At 37.2% G+C, this 24,594-nt stretch overlaps 3 protein-coding genes across 3 annotated transcripts; 1 reads left to right on the forward strand and 2 right to left on the reverse strand.

Moving 5' to 3' along the window:
* Nucleotides 1–826: 826 nt before the first annotated feature.
* LOC140155420 (uncharacterized) lies at nt 827–2,548 on the reverse strand. Its single transcript, XM_072178265.1, has one exon. It carries the CDS (start codon nt 2,481–2,483, stop codon nt 1,413–1,415), a length of 1,071 nt encoding a protein of 356 aa, XP_072034366.1. The 5' UTR covers nt 2,484–2,548; the 3' UTR covers nt 827–1,412.
* On the reverse strand, nt 2,527–5,613 carry LOC140154536 (uncharacterized). The gene is made up of 2 exons (XM_072177105.1): nt 5,433–5,613; nt 2,527–3,481 (listed from the first exon to the last, which is right to left on the reverse strand). Exon 2 carries the CDS (start codon nt 3,460–3,462, stop codon nt 2,527–2,529), a length of 936 nt encoding a protein of 311 aa, XP_072033206.1. The 5' UTR covers nt 3,463–3,481; nt 5,433–5,613.
* Nucleotides 5,614–6,562: 949 nt separating this feature from the next.
* LOC140155421 (mitochondrial fission 1 protein-like) lies at nt 6,563–23,852 on the forward strand. Its single transcript, XM_072178266.1, has 4 exons — nt 6,563–6,702; nt 12,197–12,406; nt 16,615–16,720; nt 18,854–23,852. The coding sequence occupies exons 1-4, from the start codon at nt 6,658–6,660 to the stop codon at nt 18,940–18,942; spliced, it is 450 nt and encodes a 149-aa protein (XP_072034367.1). The 5' UTR covers nt 6,563–6,657; the 3' UTR covers nt 18,943–23,852.
* The last annotated feature ends 742 nt before the right edge of the window (nt 23,853–24,594 follow it).

A 24,594-nucleotide genomic window follows, 5' to 3' on the forward strand; every position in this document is an offset into this window, starting at 1 on the left:
AGTTTTTACTAATTTGACCTCAGATGACCCCTGGGTGACCCCAAAATGACCTCCCAAAAATGTGGCTCTAAATGTGACTGTACTCACCAAGTTTCATGCCCATATGATAGTTTTACTAATTTGACCTCAGATGACCCCTGGGTGACCCCAAAATGACCTCCAAAAATTCGTCTCTAAATGTGACTGTACTCACCAAGTTTCATGCCTATATGATAGTTCAAACTAATTTGACCTCAGATGACCCCTGGTGACCCCAAAATGACCTTCCAAAAATTTGGCTCTAAATGTTGACTGTACCCACCAAGTTTCATTCCCATACGACAGTTTTTACTAACTTGACCTCAGATGACCCTGGGTGACCCCAAAATGACCTTCTGAAAATTCGGCTCTAAATGTGGACTATACCTACCAAGTTTCATGGCCATATGACAGTTTTTGCTCATTTGACCTCAAATGACCCCTGCATGACCTCAGGTGACCTTGACCCACTAACCAATACAAACTTGTTCTGCCTGGGGTCAAGATGCACCCACCCACCAAGTTTGAGGAACATGCAACCCCTAGTCTCTGAGAAAAGAGGTAAATAAGGAACATGAGCCCCCTGACCTCAAATGACCTTTTACCTCAGTATATGACCTTGAACCTCACCAAAAAAAAAGTAGCCAGAGTTTTTGACCATGACCCACCTATCCTGAAAATCTGAAGTCAATCCGCCCATCCATGCCCGAGATATGGCATCCGGACGGAAGCATCCGGACGGAAGGACGGATGGACGGAAGGACGGACATTGCAAAAACAGTATGCCTCGCGGTGGAGGCATAAAAATATCAAAAAGAATTCCCTGTATATATATTTATATATAATTTACAGAGAAGATCTTTGATATTTACAATGATATAATTATGCTAGCACATACTTTTGATTTAAATATAAAAGAAATTGTGATATTTTTGTTTTAAAACTGAATTGTTTCAAATACCCATGGAACATGGTGGGGAATATTCACATTACAAACATTTTCACTTTTTGCTGTGCAATTTTGTTGATTTTTATCCCCCCCTCCCTTGAGATTCACTTCCCAACCCCCTGAAAAAATTCCTGGTGCCGCCACTGCTAACACCACATGGATTGTGTTTGATCAAGAGAACAATTCTACATGTATTTTCCATATATCTGTTCTTTATTTTATTTGTCCATGTTTTAAATACAATATTTTTGAATAAATCAATGTTACTTAAAAAGATGACTACTCACAAAGAATACCAATAATGAATTCATATTTTTATAAATTATCATAATTGTTTCTGAATATTAATCAATTTTTGGTCTGCTCTTTTTATAATATATATATATATACAAAATATAAATCTATCTTACAAAGACTGATTTTTATAAATACAATGTTATAAAGTTTAGTTTTTACTGGCAGGATCTTTAGCACCAAAACTGTTACTTACTTCAACGTTATTACTACAAGAACTTGGTTCTTCTGATTCACTTTTGCTTGTTTCTCCTATATCCCCTTGAATGTGCTCCTGGAGCTCTTGCTGACGATGTGGCACTTTGTCTTTGAAAGCATCTGCATGCATTTCTGCAGACGCAGAGGATGTTTTTGGAAACAAACTCGGAGACAAAATTGGCAACATGGTGGGCAATCCTTGCATATGATGTAAAGGAAGACCAGCAGGGAATTGTGGGTAATCGAGGGTATCAATTTTGACATGAGTCTTACGATGACGGTTAAGGTGATGCGAGCGTGCAAAAGCGGCCCCACATTGTCCACATCGGTAAGGTTTCTCTCCTGTATGGGTGCGTCTGTGTATCACCAGGTGATGCTTACGACTAAATGTATCGCCGCATTCCGTACAGATAAAAGGTTTCTCTCCAGTATGGGTTCTTTTGTGATTCGTCAAAATACATTTTCGCGCAAAAGTGGCGCCACATTCTTCACATCTGAAAGGTCTCTCTCCGCTGTGAGATCGCATGTGGCGCACTACATGGTGGCGGTGTTTGAAAACGGCACCGCATTCTTGACAGATGAACATTTTATCTGGTTTGCCATTTTTGCCTTTTGCTGAAGGGCTAGATGGTTGAGGGTGACACATGGTTGTGGTAAAACCTCCAAAATTGGCCATGGGCATTGCGTAAATACCGCCCTCTAATTTTGTTGCAAATTGCTGCATGTAATATTCATTTAATTGGGCAGGATCAAAACGTGGTATTATTGGCATCTGTTGAACGTCTCTGTCACCCATACTCAGTGGTGATGGCACCATATTGATGTTATCATGTAAGCTTGATACATGTAGCATTTCAGGGGTTGGTTTTATATCTTGTGTGACTAAGCTTTCTGGATCGGATCTCAGCTGTTCCACTGAACTGATAGCACTGCTTGAACTGTGATCCGAAGAACCACTTGGACTGCATGACGATGCTCTTGGCAGAAGGAAACTTGACATTCTAGGGGGTGTATAATGATCCATGTCTGATTTGAACCCGATGTGACGGGAGTCCGCATACTCCTTCCTAATAAAAAGTCTTGGTTCCGTTTAAGAGGCGGGCCACGCGTTCATATTTGCTTGTTGGATTCTGTAACGGGCATTGGACATCGCTCTCTTTATTTGTACTTTTCTTTGTGAGATCTATGGGAGTTGATTCTTCTTCTTCTTGACGACTGGGTTTATCACTCTGTGATGATGGACTTCGTTTGCATAAATTTAGTGGTGCATTTGAGTTTGATAAGTTTAAGGTCTTTTGATAGTCAAATTTCTTGTGGGTTATTACCGGAGAACCAGCACGCTCCTTGAATTGTGATTGGGATATGGATGATGACGATTGGGTGTTTGGGAATGATGCGCTTGATCGAGCTAAAGGTCCAAAAATGATGTGTTCTTGTCTAGGGAATCCATACCACTGGTTACCTATTACTGTGCTGTTTTTATGTTGATATGAGGTAGACGTGTTAGCAATTACATTCACTTGATTGGAAGACACTGGTGCTTTTACCAAATCTTTTCCCCCATGTTTGTGATCACTTTCATTCAGTAAATCTTTCAACCCTAAATTCATAATCCTGGAACTCACATTAGCCGCCTCTCTATGTTCATCGCCATCGACCATCATATCTTCGGGCATGTTCTGTTGTGATGTTGGGCAACTGGCAACAATCTGTGGTACAATTTGTTCTTCATCATCATTACATTCATTTTCAGACGTATCCATGGGCTGATTTTCACAAAATATATTTTGATTTGGAGGTTGATTCTCTGCTATTTCTGAATGTTTCTTGACTACGTGGCAAGACTTCTCTTCAGTTTGCGTAGCATTTATTGGTAATTCGGTGGACTTCTTTGGGGGAGATTCGGCGGCTGAGTTGTTGAACTGACTGGCAGGACTTGCTGGAAATTCCATGGCTAAAGAGGCCTCTTGCAACATAGTCTCTGATACCCAAGAATCCTTCATTGCTATACCATACTGTGGGCTGTTTAAAAAGAAGAAGAAAATAAGAAAATTGGAAACTAAATCAACTTGGCTGTACAAAATGAAATTGTGTTACTTCCTTTTTATACAATACATTGAACATGTTGAATAAATGCATGATACATACATGTACCCATACATGCACATTATAAACATCTCAAAAAAAAGCAAACCCCCCCCCATAAATAGTGGCCATTATTCAAAAAGCGGGCTATTGTATTACAAATCTGTAAAATGCGTTGGAAGCAGAATTTATTTCTGCACATTTTGACACCTCATTTTATACGATAGCCTAGAAAACAATAAAACACCGGTCAATGTAACGTAGTGAGGTCAAGATTTGAAAGTTGCACTTACATACAATACAAAAACATTCAGATTTCATTACACAGATTTCCTTCCATAACTGAATACAAATTTTCAAATCTTGGGTTACATTGATTTAAATGTACGCTGTGACGTCAATATTTAGACAAATGCTACAAATGAGGTGTCAAAATGCGCAGAAATAAATTCTGCTTCCAACGCATTTTACGGATTTGTAATACAATCACCCGTTTTTGAATAACGCATTTTACGGATTTGTAATACAATCACCCGTTTTTGAATAATGGCCATTATTTAAGGGGGGTTAGCTACTTTTTTTGAGATGTTTACTACCGTGTACTAATTTAGTACCGTAATACTAAATAAACAGACAGATACAGATTAAGAGACCAGTTGAACAGATTGCAGAGGGTAAGGCAGACTGCAATAACTTAGGCCTAAAAAAATAATTGTTTAATTGGCGTAACCCGACTGACCCTAAAAATAAGCCCGACCCTAGACTTTTTTTTCTTATTTTTTTTTGTGTAAAAAAATAAAAAATAAATAAATAAAATTAAAAAAAGAAACCAAAAAGTTCAAAGGTCTTTATCATATACAATTTACCAATAAAATGTGTGTAAAAAATTATATACTGGCTAAGGACATTGTTACACCCGGTCATCATGCATGATACAGAATGACACATATTGAATGCATTGTACTGTACATGTACATGTAGATAAAAAAAATATCAGAATGAGACATTTAGCCATTTTTGTTTCGAAACCAAATTGAGACACAATATCTCAGTCAAATGACAAGTTGTGAAACTGATAAGGATCATTAGGTAATTATTGATATTACAACAATTAATGTCTATATCAAATCTCTGACAGTTCATCAGAGTTCATTTACAATTCCACACGTACAAAGTGTAATCAGCGATATCAGGGCTCTTGAATACAAGTTGGCACTTGACCATTTATGGCAAATGTTAGGATCAACATAAAAAGTCCCAAGTTTTGAGAACCACTGAACTAGGCTTGTTTGTACTCATTTTAATGCATTTTTCATGAAGAAAGAAGAAGAGAAAAAGAGGGGAAAAAAAAGAAAATTTTAAACACTTTTGAAAATTTGGATGTAAGTATCCATAAATGTACATGCCAATAATTGTAATATGAAATGTGTACGATCTGGGGATGATTATGAATGATGAATGAAGCGGGCAAGAGGGGGCAAGACTTCTCATAAGGGGCTTCCTCCTTTTACCCCCAGGATTACTGAATCCTCACATCTTGACACCCAGACAAGGCCTGTTACATCACATAGTTCACATCTTGCGAATGGTAGTGAGCTTTGGCAAAAATTGCTGGCAGTGGCAAATAAATTCAGCACAAGTCACAAGTGGAAAACTCATCATGCAACTAAACAAAAAATGAATGACAAACTTTTTCAAAAGATTTTTTTTCTTAACAATTTTATTTTCAAGTATTTTAATAACAAAAATATTTCTAAAATTGAGGTTTCATATTTAAGCTTTAAAAAGCTTACATGAAACCTTTTTAGAAATATTTTTTTAAACTGAGACCATAAAAAAACATTGCCTTTACATTTATAAAATCATTGAAATTACATTTTGTACTTACATTTACATGTATATTACAGCCGAAAAGTCAGTGCTTTTGATATTTCAATGCTCCAACAACACAAGACTAGTTTGGAGTACACCAACACCACTAAAACTTTAATACTGAGTAGACCACAACAACCTCAGGATAGTTATATAGGTTTACAACTTGAACTTGGTATTAATATATTGGCAATAAACATGATGAACAATGACTTACCAAAAACGGGAATGACACTTGTTGTTGTTGTCGACGGAAATAGAGACAAGTCACAATTGGTTGTCCTTAAAAAAAAGTGGCCCACCAGTACCTTGTTTGCAGTAGGAGTCACTCATCCAATGACGGAACATATGGATCCGAGAAGGAGTGTGGTCACCGTGTACCGCCGCGCCGGTGTATTTTATTGCACAATTTCGTCATACCATCATTATCATCAGATACCAGTTCCAGTAAATCCAGTATTTTTATGGGGCTATTGCCGCGAGATGATGAGCCGATGTCACGCGCAGGACATGCCAGTTTGCGGCAGTAACTCGGGCAGTAAATTCAGCGCAGAAAAAAAGTTAAAAAAATCAGTGCACCACCGAACCGGAAATGGGTGGGGGATTGATGACTCGTTAGGAAATAACCCCACCTTTAGAAACACGACACACCTCCTAATGAACCCAGTCGCCTTCACATATTTTCAGCTTTTCTTAGCTCACAAAGTTGTTAGTCATCACTGTGGCGTGTAGCAGTCACACAGCGTGTCATTGTAAACTTTGGCTGAGTTACCCAATTCATTTCTGCTTGAGGTGAAGCAATGGAATTCAATATTTGGAGCCGGATCCTGAATGGGACCCAAAACAGCTGCTGATTCAAGAAAGTAAACAAATAAAAATGTAAAACAGCAGCTATTTTCATTGCTGCGCAGTTTGTATGGGTTGTAATCACAAATCAATAATAGCTCCTCTATGTAACTTGTTTCCAGTTTCTAGTACGTCTCGCGCTAATTGATTGATTTCCCTAAAGTAGTATGTAACCATGGTAACTCTTAGATTATTGTTTTCAAAACCTGCAATTACAGCGGTTTTAATAGAAAATATTGCATCACTATATCTGAGATAATTAATTTGATTTTAATCCGTTAAATTTATGATAAAATGTTATTTACACATACAAATTTAGGACAACCGTTTCTTAAAAGCTGGAAGTGCGATGACCTTTTTGTTTTTGATCTGCTTTGCTGAAGTTGCAGTGGGAAATGGAGTCGATAGTAGAAGAAACTATTCCTATTGAAGAGTTAAAGGTGATTTTTTAAACTAATTTCATTTATAAATTGAATCCTGGAATTCGTTAATTTCACACGAGTATAAAAATCTAGTAAAATCGGTTGATTTAAGTGTGAAATTTATGTGGAAACATTGGCACATCCCCGGAAGCATGACGAACATGACGAATTCGGCAGGGTTAACTTGTACTTCTGCTTAAGTACTGTACTCATCACCCTGTAGGGTTATCTCGGTACAGGTATCATTGATAAATGATTTAGTACAGGGATCTATACGATGGTTTTGTTTTTTGGGTGGATCACCGTATAGGCATTTTACACGTAAAATACAAGAAACCCATGCACCACGCAATAAGCCCAATCGGCATTGGAAGTTTGCAATGCATTGTAGGACAGTTTTTGCAGTTTTAGGACACTTTGTCCTTTGACCTTTCAGAAAATTCAGGAATATTGGGTTTTTGTATGTACAAAATATAATCCAAAATGTTTTACAATATTTAAAACAAATATAAAAAATATTAGTGTTTTATAAATTAATTATTTGGTATTTTTAATGATCACAATTGTGACAATAATAAGAAAATTAATAATAATTACGTAAATTTTCCCGATATGTCAAGAGGTCAAAGTGTCCTAAAACTGCTCTCAAAAACCGGAAGTTAGAATGGCGATTGGGCTTATTGAATAGCAGAGCGGTACTACACACTGCTATACTATAAGGCCTAAGTTATTGCAGTCTGCCTTACCCTCTGTCTATCTATCATAGATGTATAAATCGGCAATGCAATTGGAGCCTACAAAATGTGGTGCATATATCGTGACATTGGGAATTGACACAAATTTTACAGTAAAATCAGTCATACCTAGAAAGGATAATTTAATTCAAATTGAGAAAATATTCTAGGTATGACTTGTTGTACTAGTAATGCTGTACCTCAATTTGTATTGTCGCACAGGCTTTACGTGCACAGTTTACTCTCCGGGGGGGCTTTACGTGCACAGTTTACTCCCCGGGGTACTCAGTACAAATGACCATACGGGGCGTGCATAAACATGAGTAGCATTTTCAGCCTTCTGGTATATCAATGACCCCTTTTTCAAAGCCTATTTTGGTATATGAATGGGTTTTTTTTTCAAAATTTTCTCTATTTTTTTCGGAAAACAGCCCAATTTTTCCTTAATCTAGCTAATATTTCAAAATTTTCCCAAAATTTTGGGAAAATTTGTAAAAACTAAGACAATGTTGGGTAAATTCGGCCGAAAATTTTGACTTTTGGTATATCAATGGGTCCAAATTTCTTAAAAAATTGGTATATTTATGGGTCTACTTCCAAAATCTCAGTGGCACGTCCCTACCAAAACCAAACTTGAGTACCCCCCGGGGTTTACCCCCCCCCATTACTATGCTATGCGATGCACAATTCTGGAACCTACAACATCATGCCTATAGCGCTACATTGCTATGTTCATAAAATTTTGAAATTTAATAAATTCATCTAAAATTGCTTTCATTAAAAAGAGAATCATTTAACTTAAAAAATGAGGGGTCAATCATGTAGGCCTACAATTGGCAATGTTATGAGGAAAAGTATGCTCGCCTGAATGCCCCAAATTTTGTGTCCCAGCATTATCAATGGCTTCCTATGTCTTTAACATGCGTGATTGTGTGTATGTTTTTTAATTTTTATGGCTAAATTTTTGAGCACGAAGGGCCATTTTACAAAAATGCGCTAATGTTTCATGAAATGTGGCTTTCACTACTTGATAGAGTATAGTCTGGGACCCTCATACTGATCATCTTACCAAAAAAAAAAAAAAAAAAGATGGTCCAGCGACGTGCACTCGTGCAGCAAGATTCACATTAAACAAATATTAAACAAATATCATCGCACCGACAGCATAACTGCAATGCTCAAAACTCTATCATGGCCTACTCTGGCAGAAAGAAGATGGATTGCAAGACTCTCAATGTTCTACAAAATTCATCACAATCATGTTGCTGTTGACCTCAGTCAGTTTGTCACATCCACTGTCACCACACCAACGCGCTTTGAAAACACACTTGCCTACCACACACACCACACTCCCGTACTGATTATCACCGAACCAGCTTCTTTCCTCGCACTATCCGGGAGCAGGGTTTGAATTAACTTGTGACATGGAGCAAAATGCTCACTATTTTGGACAACCTGCTGCACAAATATCATATGCTAATATTATAAAAACATCACCTAAATAATATTTTCGCTAAAAATTGCTATGCAAGTTTTTCAAAGTAAATCGAACCCTGTCCGGGAGTGGAATCTTCTACCTGAAACAGTCATCAAAGCACCATCACCAGCAGCATTTAAAGAAGCCCTAAACAAATTAGACTAGTTAGCCCGCTGCACACACTGCGTGTCTGAGCCTTCGTCAATGGAGTTGACACTATTTCGGAAGAAGAAGAAGGGTACATTGTAGTATCAAATATTATTCAAATGCAGCTTTACTAAAATTCATGCAGATTAGAGTTTTCATTTTCCTATTGGATTACAGTTACACAGTTAAGACAGGATCTTGGTGCACAACAGCCGGCAACTTGTGAAACCGCCTGGCCGTATGGCATTTTCCATATCGGTTAGTTTTGTGGGGTTCATTATCGAACCCCAACGGTTTTAGCTTGTATTTATATTATTTATTAACATAGGCCTATTTGTTTGTGATATTTCAAGCATTTTAAAATTTCAAAATAATTCTATTCAATTACACGGTTGACGATGAAAATTTACTGAATTTAGAGAATGCACGGTGACCACCACCTGGTGCACAAGAAGCTTAATGAAGCCCGCTCTCACATGTTAAAAATGTGATCATGCCTAGCTAGGTCTAGGAGGATTTCTTGCAGATATATCAACGGAGCACATTTTTGTTTCAATATTAAATTTTGACAATGACAAGTTGACGGCCCTTAACTTATTGTTGGGGCAGTAATAGTGTCTTTTGCCGTACATTACATGTCCAAAGTTGTACTCCCTATTCCAATAAAATACAGCACTCACTATATTTTTGGAATTAAAAAAAATAATATCTTGTTTTGCCAAATTTTACAAATGAAACGGTTAAATCGTAATCCTTTAGTTTTTAAAAATTTACAAGTCTAATTATTCTAAATCTTGAGTCTAGACTAACAGAGTATGAAAAAGATCAGAATTTAAGTGTTTTCCAAAAATTAGAATGCATGACTTGAAATTAGTTTTTGTAAGTCTTTGGGCTTGTCATTGTCACAGTCTTAAATGGGAAAAATTGTCCTTTTTATTTTCCAGTTTGAATGGAGAATTAGCTTTGGCTGACAATAAAAAACACTCAAAAGTAGGACCAAAACACTCAAAAGTAAGACCAAAATAAGTTGACCCACTCTAAAATAAGCTCAAAGTAACTACAAAGCAGGTATGAAAGGGGAATTCAAATTTGTCATCAAACCACATCATTTTATATATCAAATTAAAGCCCTTGAGTAAAGAAAGCCAAAACTGAAAACCGTTTTGTCATAGCACTTTCCGTAGCAAAGTTACATCTTGTCAAAGGTTGACTTTCATCAAAAATCTTCAGCCAACTTTTAATGCATCAATTAAAAACCAAAACAGTATAGTCTCATGATAGAGCAGCTGTTTTATGTGGAACTGCTCTCAAAATCCCTCTAAAATTCCATGTGCGATTATCTCATCACAAAAATAAATCATATTTGAGACTCAAATCTATTTTAAATATTTGCCATTCATTGGCCAGGCTGTTAAACATGTTAAAGATTGCAAATTGCGAAGTAGGGGAAATGAGAGAGTGGGGATGATGAGACGAGGAGACGATCGGGTGGAGGGGAGGAGAGGAGAGGATATCGACAGAAGAGAGGAAGATTTTTCCACGTTGATCATAGGCCTACTGCTAAAACAGTGAGAGGGGGAGAAGGGTAAAGGAAATACAACATCCAATAAAATTCAGATATCCACGTAATTCAAAAGATGACACAGGCGAGTGTTGGGGAGGGGGAGAGACAGACAGACTAGAAAGAGAAGAAAGCGAGAGGAGAAGAGGGAGGGGTCCTTTTTTAAATGTCACACTAATATAGACCAGAATGACATCAAATTTGCGTTCGGACCTGATGTAGGCCTAGTTAAATGAGAGACATGAGTAAGATTGCCAACTTGAAGCACCAGTGTTGCATATAATTGACTTATCCAACCTTTATTGACAGACATAAGTGTGATTGACAGCACCTATTATTTCCTCTTGAAATGAGAAGCATGATGTGCCAAACGTAATAATGAAGTCTAATTACACACCACCTCACTTAATCCCTTGCGTTTTCGTTTCTGAACAATAGAGCTCCCGAAACAGAAAAGATAAAAAGACTAGCTCAAGCCTTGAAATAAGGATTTCGGAACCAGGAGCAATTGTACTATAATTTAACAATAAATTGCTCCTGGTCTATGTCTTTGTGTGTAATTTTCCAACAGAAGCAGGAGCATTTTGCCAATCACCAGGCGCAAATTTGCTCTTTTGCGCCCCTTATTTCAAGGCCTGGACTAGCTTCTTTTCTACTTCCAAAATCTGTTTGCTTTTATTATTATATGGGTGAATGGACATGTCACAAAAGGATTGGTTGTCTCCATAGGCCATGTAGTTAAGCAATTTTTGGAACTGGCCGGTAACTAAGTCTTTATTGGGCACACTATCGAGATGCTAAATACTTGAGTGTCGTCTCCAAAATCAAATAGCTCGTTCAATTTTCAAAGCGCCCAGGAATACACCAATTGAATGTTTACTGGGTGATCTTGTGAAATACTTTGATAGATTAAGATGTATGTCTTTGAATCTTTGGCCAAAATTGATGTTTATTGTCACAAGCACACTTTATACATGTAATTCAACAAAGCCAAAACAACTTCGTTGGTTAATGGTGGATTAAATATAAATACCCTTAAAGTGGACAGACCAGTTCTGGCTCTCAGTCCTCTTGATTTGTCATGTGGAAGTTCTTGGTTTTGCTTACTTGCTTGCTTATTTCAGGTGGTTTTCCTGAAATACAACAACTCTCCATATCCTCCTGTCCTGCATCACAGTTTCCAGGTCAGATGCTTCTAGTCCAGTGTAGAGTTCATCTACATATAAGTTTGGTATATCAGGTTTTCCTGTTTGGGTGTCTAATTGATCAGAGTGGTGACATGTTCACTCTTACTCCTGAAGCATTGTCCAGTAAAGCGGCGGCCTATTTACTGTTTCCAGTGGATGCTGTACACTGTCCTTATGATTTGGGTGTAACAGCCATCCAGCTCTTAAGATACCAGGTAGTTTGGTAGTCGTGATCCAGGCTTCACATCGGTATGTTAACACAGATTCCACTATTGCACTGAAGATGCAGACTGAAGGTTTACATTCTCCATGTAGTCCAAATTTGAATAAAAACATAAGTTCTTTGGTTTTGCAAGTTATACTAACTAAACAGTATGCATATTTATTCATTTCTTTTTAAACACAGAAATTTGAGCAGATTTACAATGCTGAGCTAGCCAGAGGGAAGGTCACCAGTCGTGCCCAATTCCAGTATGCATGGTGCTTAACAAGGAGTCGTTATCCCAATGACATCAAGAAAGGGACAGTGTTACTAGAGCAACAGTTACAAGGAGGTTCACAACAGATTCAGAGGGACTGTCTGTTTTATTTAGGGGTTGGTTATTATAGGTTAAAGGTGAGTCAAGGGTTTTGTGAGTATGGAGAATGTTAACCCCCTGAGCACTACCTGCCGATCTAACATTGCCTCTGATTGGTCAATTACATGATATTTTCATTTTTAATCACCAATCAGAATGGAGTTTTGCAAATAATTCACCCCAATTTTTTTGAATGGTGAAATTATTCAAACAATGTTGCTGATTGGTGCAATTGATAATGAAAGCTTCTTTTTGGCCAATCGGCAGGTAGTTCTCATGGGGTTAAGGTAGTTTAGCAGTGTAGGAAATTCGGAAGACAGGTTATTTTCTCTTCGAGTTTCAGATATCGAGGGGATAGCGTAAGAAGGCCCCATCATCAATAGCTGCCCGGTATCATATAGAATGCAAAAATTGTCCAATGTCTATAGGGCAGCTATTGGCAATAGGTCCTTCTTGTGCTAGCCCCTTGATATGTTACTTTTGCTGAATGAAGTCTCCCTGAAAATATTCCGCTTAACTTCTTGTTGAGTTTTTGACCCTCGAGCTTCCGTAGGCAGGCTGCTGGTTTTGAGCAATTTTTTCCCACCACATTTTCAGATTCTAAAAACATCCAAGAAAGTGATTTCCGGCATCAATTTTCATATGTGCTTTTGTGACCAAGGCAGTAAATAAATACTGTGATAAAGCATTCCTGAATCAGCCTGGAATACACATACTCACCCAAAGACTAACCCTAACCTCCAACCCATAACTGATTATGGTTTGGTCTCAAACAAACCCTGCCCCAAACCTTAACTGTAACACTAAAATATATTTGGTACAGAGGAATTTCACAAAGTGTTCTTTCCAAAAAGATGTAGGTACTTCACAAAGGCAGTGTTGTCAAAGGTTTTCAGTGCCATTGTGTGGCAATTTGGCTGTGGCAAGAGTGTTCAACAAGTAGCCCAAAATTTAATAAAAGGCAGCCAATTTCCAAATTGTTAATGCATTTCAAAACTGTGTCTCAAATTTCAGAATTGTAACAATTTCAATCTCTTTATGCATGGATAAATGTGTTGAGTATGTGCTTTATGATTAGATGTTGAGAAAACCATCCAGAAAACACTGCTATCACAAAAACGAGGCACATCAGCCTACTTTCCGAACTTTTTTTTTCATTCAGATCATTCGGGTGTGGTTGTGCAAATGAAACCACAGTAATTATTATTTTTTCAGTCAGATAGGGTTGGACTCAATTTTTTGGCGTGACAGCTGCCTGTAATTTTTGTTAACATGTTGAAATAATATTAATAAGTTGTTAATTGATACCATGTTTACTGACCAAACAAACAAACATCATAAGGATATGTTAAAATATGCTAATATTAACAAATTGTTCATTACCATGATTAACAACCAAACAAACAACAAAACCCAAGGATATGTCAAAGTAAGTCCCATTTTTCCTGGAAAAGAAAACATTTAATGACATCCTTTCCTGTAAGAGAAATGTGCACAGGTCAAGTTGAATCTAGGTAGGAAGTATTTTTTGTCATACTTTGGAACTACTGAACTTCCTTTAAAAAAAAGGAGAGTAATATAACATTGACTCAATTCAGTTGTGTTTACAAGATACTAGTGCTGTTGTATAAATGATGTTACCAGGGTCACTCAGATGTAAAAGTGGTACGGGTATGTGCAGTGGTCAAGGGTCCCTTTTTCAGGCTCTCCAGTAGTTCCTTAAGATCCCCATTTGCATCATGCTCCAGTTCATTGAGCCAAAGCCTATAAATTTTGCCCAATTTTAGTTCACAGAGCCCCACAAAAGTGTTGAAGTTCAGTTCATCAAGCCCCTATTTTGCCCCCGAATCAAGTTCTTAGTTCCCAAAGTTCGGTGCCCCTGCCAAAATTTAAGTTGAGTGCCCCCGGATGTTTGCAAGTCGACATATCAGAATAATTAAGAATAATTAAAATCCGGGTCATTAGTGCAACCGGGAGTCATTCAAACTGGTTCATATTTATCACAAATTGAAAGAAATCTGTTGTAATTTGGTTGAATATCTGGTGTATATAAAAAGCTATTGGCTTCAGGCGATCATATTAGTAGTAAACTCTGTAAAATAAAATGCAGCACTGCAACCTGAAGGTTTTTGGCACTTCCTAGTTATACCCAACTTTTTGTGGGGTCGACATTCTCTGATTTTTTGTCAACATGTCGGGATATTTGTTTTGTCGACATAATGTCAACAACAGCACTAAAATATACACAGATAAAGGAAATTCAAGGAAAGAACTTCTTCCTCCTCATACTTAGGGAACTTCGTACTTCCTTTCAGCAGTGAAAGTAATTTATCATCGACTCAATTCAATTATTTCCTGTATAGAATTGGTTGGTTTCTAACAAAATCTTGATTAATTGTGTTTACAATATATACGTAGGTAACTTAGGAGGATCACTGCTGCCACCAGGACTCAAAACACAGGGGGGCTCAGGACAATTAATCCCCAAATTTCACAAAACATCCCCTATGAAAAATATTTGCCAATATAGCAAATAGTACTGTACAGTACTGTACACAGGGCTACTTTTTGTAGATTCTGTTAAAAATAGCCCATGTAACCAAACTATTTTGAGCCCTGCCACCACCATATGAGGGTTAGAGGGTTTAGGATAAGGGTTAGAGGGTTAAGAATAAAGGTTACATGTAAAGTTAATGTTAAGATTATGGTTGGGGGTAGCGGCAGTGAGAACAAAGTTGCTGCAAATTCACCAATCACCATCCTCATACATCCGGAACCACTGTACTTCCTTTAACCAAGTAATTTTAGCATTGACTCTATTCATTTGAGTCACATAGAAAACATCCTCGTTGATTGGACATGGTGTGTTTCATGTTAATGTTTGGATGACAGTGCTTATTTTTGGTATGCTGGTGATTGGGATATTTTTACATGCCTGTGGGAAAGTCTCCCACGTGTGTCCTTTGACAGGAACATAAAGGTCGTCACAAATGTTTTGTTACCACCATTACCTTTTGTTATGGAAATGAAAGGCCACCATGTTTTGTCATGTTGTGATGACAACGTGTATTGTCTTTGTACTTTGTGTCAATGTGGTAAAAAGGTACAACATAGTCCTATATTTGGAATTGAATTTGAATTCAAAAAATTTGTTTGTGAAATGATGAACTGAGTGCTCAACTGAGATCATATCGTAATAATTAAATGTCTGTCTTTATAATCTTAGCAACATGTAGTTACTGAGTAGTGAGTAGCCTACTTTAGTAGACCCTATTTAATTTTTCATCACTGTTATCTGGCCTTCCCCCTCTGACCATGGAAACCAAGAAAGCGCCATCTATCCTGTTCTGATCCAAGAGCTAAATCTTCAATGTTAATGGCTCACTCCCGCTGAGAACCATGCTTGGGCGGGGTGGTTCTCAGGGGGAGAGCGGTTTTTGGAGTGAGCCATCAACATTGAAGATATATAGCTGTTGGATCAGAACAGGATAGATGGCGTTTCCATGGCCAGATAACAGGGATGATAAATTAAAAAGGTCTACTACAGTAGACTAGTCACCAAGTAACTCATATATAATTATCTCAACAAATAGTGCACCTTTATGTAAAAACATATGCATGGATCACAGTCACTCATGCAAGGATTGCCAATGTCAACAATGACCAATACCCAGCCATTTCTGTTTCACGGCAATGTAGTGAATTTACTTTTTAAACAATTGCGAAAGAGCTTTCTGTTTCCTACTTTATTCCCCCACATTATGTGGGCCATATGTTATCATCCTAGAAATGGTTGCCAGTTTGGCTGTCTGGGCGCAAGCAAATTCATGAATCCACTGTGCAGCTCCAACGCAATAACTGATCAACTTCAAACTTGGTTTGGTGGTAGGATATGGTGACCTGATGTGCTGTATGTTTTTATGTCATGGTATTTGCATATTTAATTTATGAGCATTAATGAGCAAATTTGCATATTTTGCCTACATTTTCATTAATTCACAATACTGCTTAAATGCAATTACTGATCAACTTCAAATTTGGTAATAAGATATAGTGACATGTGCTGTATAGTTTTGTGTCATGTTAAGCGTAGCCAGGATTTTAGTGTGAGGGGGCAAAGCCAAATATTCATCCGCAAGTTTTTGTCCCATTTTTAGTCATTTTAAGGACACTTAAGTCTTTTCCATCCCCATTTTATCCCTGAATATATGTAATAAAGAATTTTTTTTCTTGTGCTTCTTTTCAGGACTATAGCAGAGCTTTGAAATATGTGCGCGGATTGCTACAAATAGAACCAACTAATAGACAAGGGCTAGAACTAGAGAAACTCATCAAAAGCAAAATGCAAAAAGGTAAATGTGCACCAAATCTGAATCAACATAGAAGCTGGGTTTACATTCAGACCTTTGAAGGGATAGACATTATTTGCTGGTTCACCTCATGTTAGGTATAGTCTGTATGTCTACCTCGAGTCACCAACACTAGCTTTGAAGTTCAGCGTGTCCTGTGTTGGCTTAGCGTGGTTTCTTGCATGTACATATGCGGCACATGCGTAAAAATATATACATTCACCAATTAACGCTAACTAACGCAGAACAAGCTTAACTTCAAAGCTTGTGCCGGTGACTCGAGGTAAATATACAGACTATAGTGAGGTCAATCTGCATGTTTCCGCTGGGCACACCATATTTCTTACCAGGTAACACCCGCCAATAGATTAACCGTTTGATGGTCAACCACCACTGATTTTCTAACCAGCAAACTATTGTGTGATCTGGTTTAGAGCGTAAGTACTGTATTTTGTTTTCATGACCTTAGGTTGTCCTGTGTCACACGCTTATCATTCATTTACTGTCACTGGCAACCCTAGAAGAAATCTTCAAAAGATTGAACTAGATTGATAAAGGCATTAATGTAAATGGAAAGAAATTAAACCATCTAAGGTTTGCAAATGACATTGTAATCATATCTGGAGATGCAGCCGAGTTGGAAGAAATGTTAACTGATTTGAGCAATGAGAGTAAGAAAGTGGGGCTAAAAATGAACATGTCAAAAACAAAGGTCATGTTCAACATGTATGCAGATAATAAGGAAATCAAAATTGGAAATGAAACACTAGAACATGTATCCAAATACACTTACTTAGGACAAGAGATTTGGCCAGATGAGAATCAGTCGCAGGAAATAAAGAGAAAAACACAAGCAGGATGGGCAGCTTTCAGTAGACACAAAGATATATTAACAGACAAGCACATGCCAAATTGTCTGAAAAGGAAACTTTTTAATCAATGCATCTTACCTGCCATAACATATGGAAGTGAAACTTGGACATTTAAACAAAGACATGGAAAGGAAACTTCAGACTACACAACAAAGTATGGAAAGGATGATGCTGGAGTATACTAGGCTTGAAAAAGAACAGCTGGATTAGTGAACAAACAAGAGTAAAGGATGTATTAACAGTAAAAAGAATTAAATGGAGGTGGGCTGGACATCTGAGCAGGATAACAGATGGAAGATGGAGTCAGCTCACAACAGAGTGGCGACCGTTATATGGAATAAGGAAAAGAGGAAGACCTCGAGCTAGATGGAGAGCTGAGCTGGTCAGCTACCTGGGAACAACAGCCTGGACAGGAATTGCAGGAGACAGGAGAAATTGGCAGAATTTAGGAGAGGTTTTTACCCAGCAGTGGGATGATATGGGCTGATGATGATGATGATGATGATGACTGTCACTAACTTCACCTTGCTAGGATGACTTCCGGTAACCCATTAACTGTCACACTAGACTATGCCATAGTCGAATTTTGATGTAGTTCATGGTAATGGCACGTGCCCGGAGGATTTAAACCATAATGAGATCTGGGCAACCAATCACAAGCCAGATTCATTTAAAGATGCATTACATCATGGCCAATTTTAGTAGGCCAGAAATCGGACATCTCATCCATAAACAACCGTGTTAAGCAAGTTAACCACAATCGGAAGTAAGTAGTCCACTTGGGAAGCTAGCAAACAGAAGGAGTACGGTGACTGAAAAGATCAGATGTGAAAATCTATCAATTGCACACAAATTAATACAAATCAAGAGTTTTATGCTTAAATGTAATAGCCAGAGTATACTAGTATACAAAATGGGCAAGTGGACTACGGAGAAGTCTACTGTCACACCGAACGTGTTTCCAAATGTGGATCACAGTTGTCGGGTGTCCACACCGCATCACTCCAAAACGATCTGTTTCCACTGAGCACATTAATCGGTAACACTCTAAACTATGCTGCATTACTCGCCAACCTTTGCCCAGCAGAAACACACAGAATGCCTTTTCTCGGTTGGGCTGCAAGTGTGTTGACAAACGGCTCTTGTACGAATGTGTGTATGCTCTGGATTGGCCATCACTATTGATAATTTGAATGTTATCTCTATTAACCTGTGATGCAAACTAATAACCATTTGTTTTGCTTTTCTTTTTTTTTTGTTACAGAGGGTATTATGGGTATGGCTATAGTCGGTGGTGCTGTGCTTGGTCTTGCTGGATTAGTCACAGCAGGAATAGCTCTCTCAAAGAAATGATCCAAGATGCAACATCTACCAAGATTGTTAAGAGACTATGCTATTGGGAAATATACTCTGGAGACAAAACTGACTCGAGTTTATCTACACCCACCTCTGGGTCAGGGTAGTCTTGGACCAATAGTGACTTGAAATGGATTTGAAAGATGTTCTATGATGGATATGGATTACAATAGTGAGGTTGTAAACTCTCAACAGTTTTGTATTCTGCAATATGCATAGAACCAAATATATATAAACATTTGTATTTTGTGACCACCAGTCAATTATATGTATATCTACGATCGTACATCTATAGCTGCATTCTGTGAAATAATCTTTCCTAATATCGGCATTATACAATTGATCAGCTCGTAATCGGCGGGCCTTATAACATCACAGATTAATATCAGAATTTTTTATTTTGAGAATGTTGTTGTGACATCTCGCTAGAAGTATCACAAATTATTAATACAAGTCCTATCCTTCATCTACTTTCCTTTTAAAGAAACAAAATATAGACCAGACAGGTCAACTATTAGCACTCTTAACATGGGTCTACTTTTCGACGTAGTGGTAAAAGCCTAACATTTACCGCCTATTACGAGCTGATCAAACTATAGTTTATTTACCCAGTATTTAAATTCAGATACTTTTTGAAATTACAACAAATAATTAGTTGTGAGTTTATCTTCAGTATTTGGATATGAGTTTTAATATTTCTTGTAGGTTGGATGATTGAAGCAGTTTTTTCTCAGGTTTTAGCTAAAAAACTGTGGTGTACTTCTTAATATTAAAATATTGATCTTATAAGAAATAAGTCACGGAACAAGGAAGCCAATAATTGCATTTATATTTCCATAGTTGTTGCGACTCTTTAGTTAAGGCCAAAAAATACATCAAAGAAAAATTTTATCATTTCCCCCTCCCAAGAAAATGAAAAGAGAGAAAATGCAACAAAGTAACCATGCAATCTAAAAGGCCTTATTCAGTAATCCCATGAAAGTGTGAAAATTGTTTATAAATTGTCTAAAAGTGAAGGATAACGCTGGTCTCATACTTTCCTGCCACTCTGACAATGATGTTGCTTCATTGCTCAGGCGTAACAGAAATGCTAGCAGTGACTTGCGGCAAGTGAATATATTACAATCATTCCACCACTGTGGCAGATCACTACCAGTTGAATTCAAGTCACTCAGAGGTATGAAAACAGGAAACAATTTTTGGTGCTGAGCAGCAACATTTGCTTTCATAGTCATGCCGCTACCGCTCTGTAGCGTGTCACTCGGTTTGCAGAAATGTACAAGTAGCATGTTGAAGCGTCACGCCGCTCTGCGGCAAATGGCAGAAACTATGAAACTAGCAGTGGTCATTAAAATTGTCATTAAGGTATTTATAAAATGGGTAAAAAAATGAAAAAATGTTAAAATTTGACTTATTGCCAGTTGGAACTAACTACAGGGTGAGTCAAAAAAACTGCAATAGAGCAAAGAATCGATTTTTATGTAAGAAGCAAGTCGAACTTTCCCTATATTGAAATATTCTATAAATGCCACACTCAATGGCCACCGTCTGTGAAAATATGAAGTGAATCGCGACTACCGTTTAATTTTGACGAGTCCGCTTGCTGCGATACCCAATTTAAGTTATTTGTCCACGAGATACCATGTATTTTGAATGAGAGCACACAGTGCACGGTAAAGGCACTAGTTCTAAAATTGACTATAACTTAAATAAGGTTGATTTTTGTGTTATTCTAATTTCTTTTTTTCTGTTCAAACAAACTTTCTAACATTGCTTTAAGTCCTTCATACCTCACTCGACTCCAACTCCAGTGTTTTTAATCACAATATGTCCAACTTACTGGATATTTTGTAATTCACTCCACTTCAATTTGCGCGCATTTCATTTTGACATTTGAAAAACCCGCCTACAAATTTGTATGTTTTTGATAGAAAATAAACATCTTTAAAGTAAAGGTAAAATGAAAATAACAACAAATAATGTTTCTTCTCCTTAAACAAGACCAAGGGCAATAACACTTTGGGTGCTCCATTTTATTTTAATGCCCATGAGGTTAAGAAAATGGCAGTTGTTCCAAATCTACCTTACACAGAGTGGGCTGACATTCAAATTTTAGATGTCTCTTGGACAAACATTAAAATTGGGTATCGCTATAAAAATGTGTCATAAAAACAAAACGGTAAATGCTAATTCCTTAACTTTTTCACACAAGGTCACTGATGGATATACCATATATAAAATGTTTTACCTAAAAGGTTCAACTCGGTTCTTAAATAAAAATGGATTCTTTTCTCTATTGCACTTTTTTTGACTCACCCTGTAAATGATTACGATTTAGCTGTTTCATTTGTCAAAACAAGGGAATATTTTTAGCACTCTCTGCCAACCACCCTTGGCTGCCATATTGGGCTATTGCAGTTATAATTCCTATGGATGGCCTTCATCTCCCACAAATGGGGTTACCTGAGTGGGTGACTTCATTTGAAGTGTAATGGATATCAACTAGAATAGTTCCTATCGAATATGGAAAATACCCTGAAATGCTGTGGGAATAATACTGATGCTGTATTAACTTGGGCGTTGCTGAAACAATCTTCTACCTATACACCTGATTCTGGGATGCAAGGTGTTATTTGCTTCTCAGCATTAACTCAAGCAACTCGCATGCAACCATAAAGCTTGTAGGTTCTGATGTTTGTGTTTCATTTTCAATGCTGTAAATGCAGTTTTAGGTAATATAGGTCAAAAGTGGGGGATCTTCACATCTGCCTTATCCTCTAATAAATGCCCCTCCCGTCTTTAAAAAAATTTAATCAAATAAATGCCCCCTAGCTCCCCTGAAACAAACAATTTCCATGCTTTTAAGTAAACTTACCTTGGTCCTCACATTGGTGTTAAAGTTTGTTCGGTTTATATAAGGTTGAAAAATAAGACTCATAACACTGTGTATTGATATAGAATGGCATGCATGCAGTTGGGCGCAATGCTTACGCTACTTGTGTGTTGCGTAATGCGTGACTGATGCACGCGAGCATGAGTTGGGACTGTAATGACTCGCGCAGTAACAAAAGCCGATTAATTTTTGCCTTATGTAAGCAGAACAAACTATTGACGAAAATTACATCGTAAACTCAGAAGTGAACCAGAAGTCATTGATCCCAAATTCATAGTTTGTCATTTTTAAGCTCACCTGACTATTTTTCCGGATTTATCGGTGTAAAAATTACCCTGAATAAATGCCCCCCACCCCAATCATGGTTGTACCCTCCATAAAATGAATCATGCTATGTCACTGCTTGAGCTCTGAGGAGTCTCAACTTTGTTTTGGGTGGGGATCTGTGGCAGGGACTCCAAAAAACTACCCAACTTCACACAAAATTTGACAACAAACAGACAGGCAAATTTGGCTAAAAAGCAATGAAAAATTGGCACTTTTTTGTTGAAATTACAAAAAAAAAACCACTGTTCTTTGAATCTTAAAGCAAATTTTTATGAAATTATGGGCAATCAATAAACCAAAATGGCTGAAAATGCACCAGTCTAAACTAAATGGCTGAAAATGCACCGAATCTGCTGCACATCCCCATACCTTTATTTCCACAAAGAACCCCCTGGCTGGAGCTGTATTATTTCATTGTGAATTGTGATATAAGTGTATACTTTAACAGAAATTAAGAGTTCTACTGATGAATGTATTATACATAGTGTCAAAATGTAATATTTTGCTAGGTTTTATTTATTTTTACATGTTATTATAAATATAAAGTGGTTGAAAACAAATTTTATGACTTCTATTGTATATTAATGATAAGCTGTTTGTGGAGGGCACAAATTATTCAAAATTTGTTATTGTTAGAAAATAATGATAATTACAAAAAGAACATGCTTGAAAAGGGGATGTGTGATTGTTGTTGTTTTTTCAATTGAAGTGGTGTGAAATTATGAGGATGGAAGATGTGTTTCAATAGAAGGTTAATTATTAAAATCTTAGTTAATTAGTCCTTGGCTATACTTGCTATTGATGCCTTTGTTTCTTGGCCTTGAGGTAAAGGAGGACAAGCACTGATTGGAAAAGTGTAGATATGAATTACAGGTAAATTATAATTCACTCATCAGTGCCACAATACAGGGTGTATAAAATAAAGTATACAGTTTGGAAACTGCCACTATATTAAAAAGTACCGGTATATGAGGTATTTGGTAAAAATTATTTAGTTGATAGCTGAATCAGCATCTTGTCCTCCCACAACTGTAAAATCACTGGTGTGTGGCCATCGATAAGGACTTGATGACTATTTTTGTGATGCAGTTGTGCAAAGCAAGTAGCATTTGGAAAAAATACCTCATATTTTTTAATCTAGTGGCATTTTTTGAATTGTATACTTTTATTTTGATACACTCTTTAGTTAAAGAAAAGCCATCCGATTTTGTATTTTGGTCCAAATTTTCCCCCTTGAAAGTCACATATGGCCTCACCTGCCAATTTGTGCGCGCTTCGCACGACTTTATTTCACTTTTCCACCAGTTTAGCTTCAATATCGCAATATTTTCGTGCGTTTGTACATTTGTACCATAAACTTATTCGGTTGCCAAAAGGTGCTGGATTTACTATACGGTACTTCAAGAATTTTGTTCCCAATCCTATCCCCAAATGTCAAAAAGAAATCTACGTCACTGGTTGCGACTTAAACTTTGCATATTAATTAACTGGGACTTTGCAAATACACTCTAATAATTGTAATGCCCGATCCTTTGTGTAAGGATGACAATATGGAAGGAATGGGGGGTAAATGGGTAAACATGGTCAAAAGAAAGAAATGTTATCTCAAGAAAAGGTGAAAGCATGGAAAAAAGTAAGAAATGTAAAATTGAGTAGGTCCATGCCTAAAACCAGCGGGCGAAAATCGGCCCGTGAATGAAAATCCATAAAAATATGTGTTTGGAAAACAAATAAATAACCCAAAAAAGGGTGAAAATGGTGCATCAAATGGCTTCATTTGTGCTTTCATTTTGAAATTTTTTCCAAATTATCAGGGGGCACATCCCCTCAGACACCCCCCCCCCCCGCGTTGCGCGAGGATAAAAGGGGGGCGGTGGGGGGCGGGAGCGTTTAAAATTGTATTGCCCCCATCAAAATGGCCTGGCACCGCCTGCTGTATATTATGCCATTGTTACGAATACTAAACAGATATTTATTTTCAGGAATAAGAGAATTTGAAAGCTTTTTCATTATTTTATGGCATTTTGATGGTTAAATTCTACAAGAAAAAGTGGGTAATTGGATAGCCAAAAAAAAAAGGGGAAGCTCATCCACAAATTTGGATTGTAAATCCTTCATTCAAAGAACAATATCTCCAAAATGTAAAGGTCCAATTCCAACAAAATCAATCAAGTAGTACTTATATAATTTTAATAATTTGCATTCCAAATTAAATTGATTCCTGTTTTTCTTACCCAAATAGAGTGACAGGAATAAAATATTCTATTGAATTTCTGTTATTATTGGTAAGTAGATCCTACTCCTGATTCCAGAAAATACAGCTCTAATTTTTGTGGATAAACAAAATATTGTCCTGCTTGCCAAATGAAACCCAGCTAAATCCTAATCCTTTAGTTAGTTCTAACTGGCATTAAATCCAATTTTAATAT

This window comes from Amphiura filiformis, chromosome 6, assembly GCF_039555335.1.
Source record: "Amphiura filiformis chromosome 6, Afil_fr2py, whole genome shotgun sequence".
In the NCBI taxonomy this organism is placed as follows: domain Eukaryota; kingdom Metazoa; phylum Echinodermata; class Ophiuroidea; order Amphilepidida; family Amphiuridae; genus Amphiura; species Amphiura filiformis.